At 51.3% G+C, this 11,623-nt stretch overlaps 1 protein-coding gene across 1 annotated transcript; it reads left to right on the forward strand.

The window, feature by feature from the left end:
• Nucleotides 1-958: 958 nt before the first annotated feature.
• Nucleotides 959-9,561, forward strand: Gipr (gastric inhibitory polypeptide receptor). Its single transcript, XM_021168412.3, has 13 exons — nucleotides 959-1,015; nucleotides 1,354-1,456; nucleotides 1,832-1,939; nucleotides 2,376-2,479; nucleotides 3,003-3,106; nucleotides 3,281-3,425; nucleotides 5,731-5,890; nucleotides 6,095-6,155; nucleotides 6,456-6,525; nucleotides 6,652-6,740; nucleotides 6,833-6,971; nucleotides 8,812-8,853; nucleotides 8,931-9,561. The coding sequence occupies exons 1-13, from the start codon at nucleotides 959-961 to the stop codon at nucleotides 9,129-9,131; spliced, it is 1,383 nt and encodes a 460-aa protein (XP_021024071.1). The 3' UTR covers nucleotides 9,132-9,561.
• Nucleotides 9,562-11,623: the final 2,062 nt, after the last annotated feature.

An 11,623-nucleotide genomic window follows, 5' to 3' on the forward strand; every position in this document is an offset into this window, starting at 1 on the left:
TGTCTTTTTCTGCCTCTCTGCCCTGTCATCTCTTCACCTCTTTTACTTTCTAAATGGGTTTATTTCTACTCTTTCCCCTTCTCTGTCTCTCCCCTAGTCACTTCCTCTGTCTCTGAGCCACAGTTTTGTCTTTATCTCCTTTTTTGCCCTTTAGGCTCTGATCTCTCCCTTGTGTCTCATTGTCCCCAAGTCTTTCTGTTCTTATACCTTATAACTGAGTCCGTGATTTTTTTGTTTGTTTTTTTGTTTTTTTGGTGTTTTTGTTTGTTTGTCGTATATTTTTTCTTTTCTGTAGCTCTGGGATTCCCTCTTGAAACCCTGCATTCACATTGTCTGGGCGGGGGTGATAGTTGGGTTAGAAGGATTTTCAGAGCATCTAACGTCCAAAAGTCAGAAACCCAGGGTCTAATATCTCTCTGTTCCCTAAATATTTAGATGCTGGGAGAGCGCTGTCCCTCTGACTTCTTGAAGCCAGGGAAGTGTTAGAAGATTGGGCTTTTATCTTCTATATAAATTGATGCGAACTCAAATGATCGGTTCAAATTCCCTTCAAGGCTTGACTGATAGTTTCTAGTCTCTCCTCTCTAAGGAGGTCTCAAGTTCCCAAGAGTCCCTCCGGTCTAGCCTCTTGGTGACACTGACGCTTCTGCCTGTCACAGCTCTAGGGCAACAGGCCCCTCAGCAAACACCCCTCCCTTCCACCTTGGCTGCCTCAGCAACACTTAGGAGGGCCTGGGAATCGCTTAGCTGATCCCAGCCTCACTTATCTACTGGAGGCTGCGCCTAGTCCTGCTCAGCCCCGAATCCTCACGTGCGGAAATGGGGGGCGTGGCCTCAGATGCCATGTGCTTCTGGCAGGTGAGCACTGACTTGGACTGAAGCCCAAGAGTTGGTTCTGCCTTGGGACCCTCCAGCCCAACTGCCTCCGAGTGGCCAGAGTCTCCATCACCTTTCAAGGATGCCCCTGCGGCTGCTGCTTCTGCTGCTGTGGTTGTGGGGACTCCAGAGGGCAGAGGTGAGGACCTCGAGAGATATAGGCGCTCTGGGGTGGTTTTAAGCCTTTCCCTACATTAGGGAGAGTTTTAAGGCTGCTCGCCCCCTCCCTGTATAAACTGGTAGTTTCTCTTCACACAGTTTCCCTCACAAGTCCTCCAGGTGGGGACAAGCTACCCCTTCCTTTGGGCGATTTTCTAGGCACCCCAATTCCATCTAAGAGGTTTCTGAGCCACCCAGAACTCCTCTGTAAAAAACTGGACAGCTCCTCCATATCTAGGAGTTCTGGCCTTTCCCAGCTGAGCTTGCTGCCTGGGAGGAGGTTACCCTGTGGGGGTCCTCCCTTCTTTCTTCTCTTAGACAGACTCTGAGGGGCAGACCACCACGGGGGAGCTGTACCAGCGCTGGGAGCTCTACAGCCAGAAGTGCCAAAAGATGTTGGAGACCACAGAACCTCCCTCAGGTGTGACTGGAGGGCTTGGGAGATGTGGGTGGGGCTTGGCTCAGGTAGGCTGTGAGGACCAGGGTTGGAGTCTGAAGACAGAAGAATCCTGGAAGGTAGCAGAGGAGGTGGAAGGAGTTTTGGGCGGGACCTGACCTGCAATGGGCGGGTTTGGGGAGGTGGAGCTTGATAATTGAACTTTCTAGAGAATAATAAGGATTTGGGATTTACTTGGTGGGAGGATCCTGCAGTGGGGCTAGGACGATGAATGGGTGGCATCTTGAGGTTTGATGGGAGAAGCTTGTGGCCAAGCTAGTGCAACTTGGAGGTGTGAAAGAATGAAAAGTCAGACTGCCCCTCTCCTTCAGCCTTGGGCTCTGTTTCCCTCTCCCTTAGGCCTGGCCTGTAACGGTTCCTTTGATATGTATGCCTGCTGGAACTACACGGCCGCCAACACCACTGCCCAGGTGTCTTGCCCCTGGTATCTGCCCTGGTACCATCAGGGTGAGGTGCTCCCCACACCCCTCATCCGGGACTCCATCCTCACTTAGCCTCTCCTGCTCAGCTGACCCTGTCTGTCAAGCTAGGTGTCTCCCAATGCCTGTGTCCCCTGGGCTCTGTCACATGATTTACTTATCCTTGTCTTTATTTATTGCATGTATGTGTGGATGAATGAGCTATGGCAGGGGTGTGGCGATCAGAGGTCAACTTACAGGAATCCTTTCACCATGTGGGTCTCGGGGATCAAACTCGGATCTCTTTGCCTTGGCTGCCAGCGTCTCTGCCTGTTGAGCCAACATGGGGGCCCAGACTGGCCTTGAGCTCATGGCAATCCTTTTGCCTCGGCCCCCCAAATGTGTACAACAGTTTACAGTGGTGAACTGCTACACCTCTGACCCCCTCTCCCCCCACCCCCACCCCATCTCTTATGCTCTCATAGTGTCTGCAGGCTTTGTCTTCCGCCAGTGTGGCAGTGATGGCCAGTGGGGATCTTGGAGAGACCACACTCAGTGTGAGAATCCAGAGAAGAATGGGGCTTTTCAGGTGAGGGGGGTGAAGGATTCAGGCTAGGGTATCTGGGGAGAGTTTCAAAAAAAGACCTCATGAGTTTCAGGCCCAACTGACACCCATTGTACAGGGAGTAGAACTCTGGGTTGTAGGTAATTAAAATCCAACTCAGGCAACGTGATGGTGGCTGCAGTGGTGGCTCACGTCTTAATCCCAGCACTCGGGAGGCAGAGACAGGCAGATCTCTGAGTTTGAGGTCAGCCTGGTCTCCAGAGTGAGTTCCAGGAGAGCCAGGACTGTACAATGAAACCCTGTCTTGAAAAAACAAAGCATATATATATATATATGAATATATGAATGTGCCCACACAGCTTGGAGGTGAAGGGCACTTAAAGAAGTACAAGTGGAGCTTCAAGGAGAAAACAGACAATTTGTAGCACCTGTTCGGAGAGAAGGAACATTTTTCCCAGAAGAGACCGGGGTGTGAGGGGAGGGGTGGTGGACAGCCCCGCCCCTTCTCCGGACCAGCTAAAAGAGTCGCTTTCCTTGTCTCCACCAGGACCAGACGCTGATCCTGGAGCGCCTGCAGATCATGTATACCGTAGGCTACTCCCTGTCCCTGACGACTCTGCTGCTAGCCCTGCTCATCTTAAGTTTGTTCAGGTGTGACCCACCAGTTCTGCGTGGTGTGGTGGAGACTGGGCCTGGGTTTATACGCTAAGATGGGAGATGGTGTGGCTCTAGGGGAAAGAATGGGGGGCTGTTTCAAGGGATGTTGGATGCCTGAGGACAGCTCTTCAGTGGTTCCCAGCCCTTTTCGTCTCTCAAATCCCCCAGGCGGCTGCATTGCACTCGTAATTACATTCACATGAACCTGTTCACGTCTTTCATGCTGCGGGCAGCAGCCATCCTCACCCGAGATCAGCTGCTGCCTCCACTGGGTCCCTACACTGGAGACCAGGCCCCTACTCCGTGGAACCAGGTACTCCCCCGCCTCCTTCCTGGTGGGACCAAGACGTTTCCCATCTATTTCCGTACCTTTCCTCATCACTGCACAGTGAAAGCGTGGGGACAGGATGGGAGGAAGAAGCCAATAGGGATTTGGAAGGAACCAGTTCGTTCCTTGAGGCAGGGAGATGAAACTCAGGACTGTGAACAGAGGACTTTATATAATAATTGTGTGTGTGAGGTGATGGTCTTGGGGTGAAGTTCACTAATAGAGTACCTGATTCAGTCCTGGGGAAATGAAAAGAAAGATTAAGAAGCCACCCAGGCTGAAGGGATGGCTCAGTGGTTAAGAGCACTGGCTGCTCTTGCAGAGGACCCTGGATTGATTCCCAGCACGCACACAGCAACTCACAACCATCTGTGACTCCAGTTCTAGGGGGTCTGGTGCTTCCCTCTGACCTGCATATGATGCACAGACATGCAGGCAGGCAAAATGTCTCTACACATAAAATAGAGGGGGGAAAAAGATGGCTCAGAACTTAGAGGCATTGGTTTATGAGCCTGATGATTTGCATTCAACCCCAGAACCTGCATGGTGGCACACTCCTGAAAGATCTCTGACCTTCACACACTGCTGGGCGCGTAGCTTGGCATTTACTTTTTTTAAATTTGTATTTCATGTGTGAGTATTTGCCTGTATGTATGTATGTATGTATGTATGTATGTATGTATGTATGATGTATTCCATGTCCATGCCTGGTGCCCTCAGAGGTCAGAAGAGGGTATCAGATTCCCTGGAGCCGGAGTTACAAGCAATTGTGAGCTGCAATATGCATGCTGGAAATTGAACTCAGGACTTCTGGAAGAGCAGCCAGTGCTCTTAACCTCTGAGCCATCTCTCTGGCCCAGTACATGCATTTAATCCTAGCACTTGGGAGGCAGAGGCAGGCAGATTTCTGAGTTCTAGGCCAGCCTGGTCTACAGAGTGAGTTCCAGGACAGCCAGGGATACACAGCAAAGCAAAACAAAACAAGAACAACCCCTACAAAATATAAGATTTTTTTTAAATTTTTAATATTTTTATTACATATTTTCCTCAATTACATTTCCAATGCTATCCCAAAAGTCCCCCATAGCGCCCCCCACTTCCCTACCCACCCATTCCCATTCTTTTGGCCCTGGCATTCCCCTATATTGGGGCATATAAAGTTTGCAAGTCCAATGGGCCTCTCTTTCCAGTGATGGCCGACTAGGCCATCTTTCAATACATATGCAGCTAGAGACAAGAGCTCCGGGGTACTGCTTAGTACATCATGTTGTTCCAACAATAGGGTTGCAGATCCCTTTAGCTCCTTGGGTACTTTCTCTAGCTTCTCCATTGGGAGCCCTGTGATCCATCCAATAGCTGACTGTGCTCATCCACCTCTGTGTTTGCTAGGCCCCAGCATAGTCTCACAAGAGACCGCTATATCTGGGTCCTTTCAGCAAAATCTTGCTAGTGTATGCAATGGTGTCAGCGTTTAGAAGCTGATTATGGGATGGATCCCTGGATACGGCAGTCTCTAAATGGTCCATCCTTTCATCACAGCTCCGAACTTAAGATTTAAAAAAAAAAAAAAAAAATGAAGCCGGGCGTGGTGGTGCACGCCTTTAATCCCAGCACTCGGGAGGCAGAGGCAGGCGGATTTCTGAGTTCGAGGCCAGCCTGGTCTACAAAGTGAGTGCCAGGACAGCCAGGGCTACACAGAGAAACCCTGTCTCGAAAAACCAAAAAATAAATAAATAAATAAATAAATAAATGAGCTAGCGTGGCAAAGGCTACGTCGTGGGATTCTAAGGGTACCTCACTGTGGTAACAGAATAGAAAATGCCAAGAAAATGCCAAATATTGATACCAATAGGGTGTCAATGTGAAAGAGTCCTCAAGTGAAAGTGGGTAAGTTGAGATAAGATAAGCCATTTACTGTAAACCCAGAGTAAAACAGTTGAGGGTAAGAGATGGAGATGAGCCCTGTTTGGCCAGGAAGTCCCTTAGTCCCAGTTAGGTTGGTAAGCTGAGCACAATTGATATATTAAAACCGGCTTGGGCTGCAGAACAAGTTCAAGGACAGCCTGTACAATTTATTGAGACCCTGACTCAAAGAGAAGAGAAATGGAATGTAACTCAGTGGTAGAGCCCCTGCCTAGACTCCCCAGTGAGGGGCTGGGGGCGTGGCTCAGTGGTAGAGCACCTGCCTAACAAGCAGGAAGTCCTGGGTTCAAGACTTACTACCACATACACAAAGGAATACATACAAATAATAAAACAAAGAGATTACCCTTGTCTGATGGCTTCATAGGCCCTAGCTGCCTGCCGCACGGCCCAGATCATGACCCAATATTGTGTGGGAGCCAATTACACCTGGCTGCTGGTGGAGGGTGTGTATCTACACCATCTGCTGGTGATCGTGGGACGCTCAGAAAAGGGCCACTTCCGCTGCTACCTGCTTCTTGGCTGGGGTGAGCCCTGACTCTGTGACTTCCAACCCCCCACCCCTCCGCCCAGCCCAGCGCATCTTGGCTCCCCCCACTACCCAGCCGATCCGCCTTTCCTCCCCTCCCACTCCCTTGCTGAAGAATTCCGCGGGTCTTGGGCCTGGAAGGGGCTCGTGTGCACACTGACAGCTGCGGCGGGGTGGGGGGCGGGGATCGGGGTCTGCACAGGGGCCCCCGCGCTTTTCGTCATCCCCTGGGTGATCGTCAGGTACCTGCGCGAGAACACACAGTGAGTGGCAGGGTCTGGGGGGCGGGGCCGGGCTGGGGGCGGAGCTACATGGCACAGGAGGCGGGGAAGGGTGGAAAAGAGGTGGTGCGCAGAGGGTGGGCGGGGTATAAAGGAATTATGGGCTGGGAAAGGTGGAGTAGGAGGAGACTTTCTGAAAAGCAGGATGGGATGGGTCTTAAATGAATGTAGGTGGGCTTTAAAGAGGGTGGGCAGGCCCTGGTGAGAGAACGTGCCTGATTAGGGGGTAACTGGAGGTTTGCCGGGGCATTTCGCGTCTCAGTTCTACTTTGCCTCCTCTAGGTGCTGGGAGCGCAACGAAGTCAAAGCCATTTGGTGGATCATTCGCACTCCCATCCTGATAACCATCTTGGTAGGGCCAGTCTCGCCTCCTCCAGGCTGTGCTCAGGGATTTCTCATTCTGGGGAAGAGGAGCGCCAACCCCCTGTCCCACCCCAGAAACTGAATGGCTTCTGGCTCAGTCTCTCTCTCCTCACAGATCAATTTCTTCATCTTCATCCGCATCCTTGGCATCCTTGTTTCAAAGCTGAGGACACGGCAGATGCGCTTCCCCGACTACCGACTAAGGTGAGGGCAGGCTGAGGACCCAATATGGGAAGCAGATGGAGCCGGAATCAGGGGCGAGGACATGCGGGCCACTGACATCCGTCTCTTTCCAGGCTGGCTCGCTCCACGCTGACACTGGTGCCCCTGCTGGGTGTCCACGAGGTGGTGTTTGCGCCTGTGACGGAGGAACAGGTTGAAGGCTCCCTGCGCTTCGCCAAACTGGCCTTTGAAATCTTCCTAAGTTCCTTCCAGGTGCTCATACTGGGTGCAGGGGCTCCGCCCTCCTACCTTAGACCTTTCTCTCCATTAGTATACAGCGATATCGTCATTCCCCAGAGTAGCCACTATTGACTGGAGTGTGCCCAGGGATTTCATTCATTCGTTCATCGTGCATGCACAAGGAAAATACCTAACTGAGGCTATCCTGAGCTGTGGGGGTGGGGGTGGGGGTGGAGTGGTGGGGATGGTTGTAGAGGACCACACAGTCTTTCCTAGCATTGCCTCCGGACGAGGAGGAAGGGCTGTGGGGTGGACTGAGCTAGGGCTTAGTTTCTGGTTTCCTTTACCCACAAGGTACAGATTTTTTCTTTTAAATATTTATTTATTTATTTTATGTATATGAGTGCACTGTAGCTATCTTCACACACACCAGGAGAGGATCCCATTACAGATGGTTGTGAGCCACTATATGGTTGCTGGGAATTGAACTCAGGACCTCTGGAAGAGCAGTCAGTGCTCTTAACCGCTGAGCCATCTCTCCAGCCCAAGGTGCAGAATTGAAGGACGTAGGAAGTTCCAAAACGTGAGGCCAACACTAATGTGCTTGCCTTCCCTAGTCCCTACCCTGCTGGACCCAACTGAGCCTCAGTCTTCTCCCTAAAGTGGGGATAGCACCAGCCTCCCCGGCGAGACTGTGGATTCGTTAAAGGAAGCAAGAACAGATGGAGCACATATGTACCTAGCAACAGCCAGGAGCCAAATGGTCAGCCCCCTATCCTGTGAGAGACGGAGGGAACACTCTATGTAAACAGCCAGTCACACAACTAGGGCAGTGTCCCAGAATGAAGATCCCCGAGGCAAGAGGGTAGCTAGTGTGCTGGGGGGCGGTGAGGGCGCCTGCAACTACAGAGCAAGTGGGGCGAGGGAGAGGCCAGAGCTGAACAACAGGGGCAGAAAAGCGAGAGAGGGGCCAGGACTCCATGTGCAACTTCAATTTTGTCTTTTTCCTCTTCTGGAAAGGGAGATGTGTGATCTGAATTCGATATTAATGGGATTGTAGAAAATCCTAGGAATATCTTAATAATAGCCCATGTTCATAGTTGACTTCATGAATCAAATTAAGCCAGGTATTGGGGCTCATACCTGTAATCTGTCTCTAGTTCGCTAAGCATGTGCTCCAATGCTGAGAAGACCTCAAGCTCCATAATTAATTAATAATTATTATTTTAAAAGATTTATTTATTTAATATAAGTACACCGTCATTGTCTTCAGATACACCAGCAGAGGGCATCAGATCCCATTACAGATGATTGTGAGCCACCACGTGGTTGCTAAGAATTGAACTCAAGACCTCTGGAAGAGCAGCCAGTGCTCTTAACCCCTGAGGTACCTCTCCAGCCCTAATTATTATTTTTGAGGTTGAGTCTCACCATGCAGTTCTGATTGGACATAGAAGTCTGTGTGGACAAGGATATACTCCAACTCATGGAGAACTGTCTCCCTCTGCCACCAGAGTGCTGGAATTTAAGGCATGCGCCACCACACACGGCTAAGTACTACGTCGTTTTACACATTAATACTGCACTTCTTCCAACCACCGCCTTCATTTTTCCAGACGAGGAAAGGGAGGCACAGAGTGGTTAGACTGCTTGCCTCAAATGTGGAAAGCAGGGAATAGCTTTCTACACTCAGGACATTCAACTTCCAACACTTGTTCTCGGCCTTTGGGGGTTCGGGGAGCATTACAGAGAGCTGGTAGCCAGTGAGCAGGTGCCCTCAGTACCTAGGACTAGGCCGGTAACAGCCACAGTACTTTGAGGCTGGAAACAATGAGTCCACAGCAGCGATCTGATCTCGCTCCTCCTCTGATAGGGTTTCCTGGTGAGCGTGCTCTACTGCTTCATCAACAAAGAGGTAGGAGAGGCTAGCCCGCCCGTGCCCCCTGGCGGCCACCCTGGGAACAGCATCACCCTGAGCGCCCGGCGTTGCAGGTGCAGTCGGAAATCCGCCAGGGTTGGCGCCACCGCCGCCTGCGTCTCAGCCTTCAAGAGCAGCGTCCACGTCCGCACCAGGAACTCGCCCCCCGGGCTGTGCCTTTGAGCTCTGCGTGCCGAGAAGCTGCCATTGGCAACGCCTTGCCCTCTGGGATGCTGCATCTGCCTGGGGATGAGGTCTCGGAAAGTTACTGCTAGGTAAAGGGACCCCCGTGTCTGTACAGTTAGCATGTATTCAGAGCCTACTGTGTACCAGCCCCAAGTGGAGGAATGCTGGGGAAATGGAGGCGAAGGAACCGGAAAACAAGGTCCCCACGTGTATATATTTCTGGAGGAATCGTTTATGAAAAGAATTGAGGTGTCTAGGACAATCAACTGGAAGGCCATTTGCATAGACATGATGGGTCATGGGTCATGTTTGAAAGAAATGGAGGCCTCTTGAAGGGTTGGAGGACAAGATTGCTGGCAGATGGAACAGCATTCAAAAAGGTCCTGGGAACAGGAAGAATGGAGAAAGGCTTCCGTGGCTCCACTGGAAAAAGCGAGGGCCTCCAGATGGGAAGAAGTGGGCAGGGGGTGCAGAAACTGGAATTTCATCCCAGGCTCACTGAAGATTTGATTATTTTTATTTTATGTGTACGATTGTTTTGTCTGTGTGTACGGATGTACGCCGCAGGCATGCAGCCCCTGCATGTGCCTGAAGGGCAGGAGATCCCGGGGACTGGATGGTTGTCAGCCCCCATGTAGTTAACAGCGCTCCATCTCTCCAGGCCCCGCCCCCCAGATTCTTAGCAGCAGTGTCTCCTGGGCCGTTTTCCATGGCTCTCTGTTCGTTATTAGGGGCAGTGAGTTGGAAGCCCAGTGAGAGGAATGTAGGCGGCTGGACCAGAATGGAGGCCACAGAGAGGTGCGAAGTTTTTGTTGAGGGGTCCCAGGATCAAAGGAGACTGCCATGACCAAAGGAGAGCGGTTCAAAGGCTCTGGGGTGGGAGGCTCTTTGCCTGTGTTCAGCTGTGGGAGAAGCTGAGCAGCTGGGCACAGAGCTATATGAGTGAGGGCTGGCAGCCAAGCAAGAGGGCCTGGCGTCAGTGAGGTAGCCAGATCCTTCCGCCTCCCAGACACATCCACCCCTACCCCACATCCATCCGCACCACACCCCTCCTTTATTAGTACTGGCTGCTGGATTTTTTCCCCCAAGGTTCCCAGAAAGATGTGTTTCATAGCTGACTCACACTCCACGATTTAAGGCTTTGGCTTCTGGTGGAGTGAAGACTGTAGTAAATCAAGCTTCTTTACCGGGCGGGAGGAGGCCAGGCTAGAAAGGGAGATGACTAGGGTGTGTGTGAGGTCGTCTGCTGTAGATGAGCGAGGCTCAACTGGAGCAATGTGTTGGCACAAAAACCCCACGAACACCACACTGCTACTGTACCCTGCCCTGAGCTAATCTCTAATGAAAACTAAGACATATGTACAAAGTCCTGCGTGTGAGCATGCCGTTTGGAAGGCAACACAGAAATATCAGACCCAGGCAAGGGGTGGCGCTGTAACCCCAGCATCTGGGAGGTTTAGCTGAAGGTCATTCACCCTGAAAGAACGCAGGTTGGCTATCTGAACCATGGAGATCGTCTCAAACAGCAAAAGCAGCGGGAACCAGCCTAGTTCAATTCTTAACTGGGCTACTGTATTAGCTGGCACTCAACTCTGTCTGAGGCCCTCCACTTGGCTTTATCTCTGGAAAGGATTATCTGAAAGCAAGCAAAGGCAGAGGCTGAACTGTTGCATGTTCAAAACCAGCCTTACTTACTTGCCTAGTCTCAAACCAGTTAGAGCTACCCTTTCCCCAATCCCATCATCCACGAAGCTGAGGCAGAAGTGTTGCTCCAATCTGAGGCCAGCCTAGGCTATGACAAGACCCTGTCAAAACAGAAAGGGCCAGGGGAGATGGCTCAGTGGGCAAAGTGATGCCACGACAGTCTTGGGACCAGAGCTCTGGCCCACAGTGCCCACATACGGGGAAGAGTGAGGAAGATTTCCCATGTGACCCCAGATCTCCATACATACAAATGTGTGCACATGTACCCATTCACATGTGAACACATATACACATATGCACACACACACACTACCCCTGTCACATGCAATTAAGAAAAAAAAAAAAGCTAGAAAAAAAGCACCATTTGGACAGCCAGGTGTCCAGGACTGTAACCCTGACATTCAGAGAGGCAAGGAAGTTTCCAAGTCTGGTGAGGAGTGTTCAGGGTGACGGGGCAGGAACTGCAGCTTTGAGCCTGTGACCTGAAGACTCAATCCAGTCCTGCTCCTGGGTGAAATAAGTGGGCTTCGGGGCAGCTCACTGGACTGACATTGCCCACCAGCTTGGCTGCAAAGCTTACAATTTTACTTTTATTATTTATTTGGGCTTTTTGAGACAGGGTGTCTCAGTGTAGTCCTGGCTATTGAGAATACATAGCTATAAAGGCCCAGCAGCCACACTGGCACTGTCGCCCACTTCCCTGGCAAGAGACCAACTCCCTTTCTTTTCCTTCCCAGAATGCAGAGGGAGGGTTGCAGCTTTTGTGAGCAGGGAGGCTCGGATCCTAGATTCTCAGTGCAAACTGACAAAGCTCAGTGGGGAGCAGAGGTGCCTCCCTGCCTGGCCCTGCTTCTCCTTAGCACTAGAGAGCCTTGAG

Source organism: Mus caroli, unplaced genomic scaffold (assembly GCF_978045245.1).
Source record: "Mus caroli unplaced genomic scaffold, Mus_caroli_1 scaffold_8, whole genome shotgun sequence".
In the NCBI taxonomy this organism is placed as follows: Eukaryota; Metazoa; Chordata; class Mammalia; order Rodentia; family Muridae; genus Mus; species Mus caroli.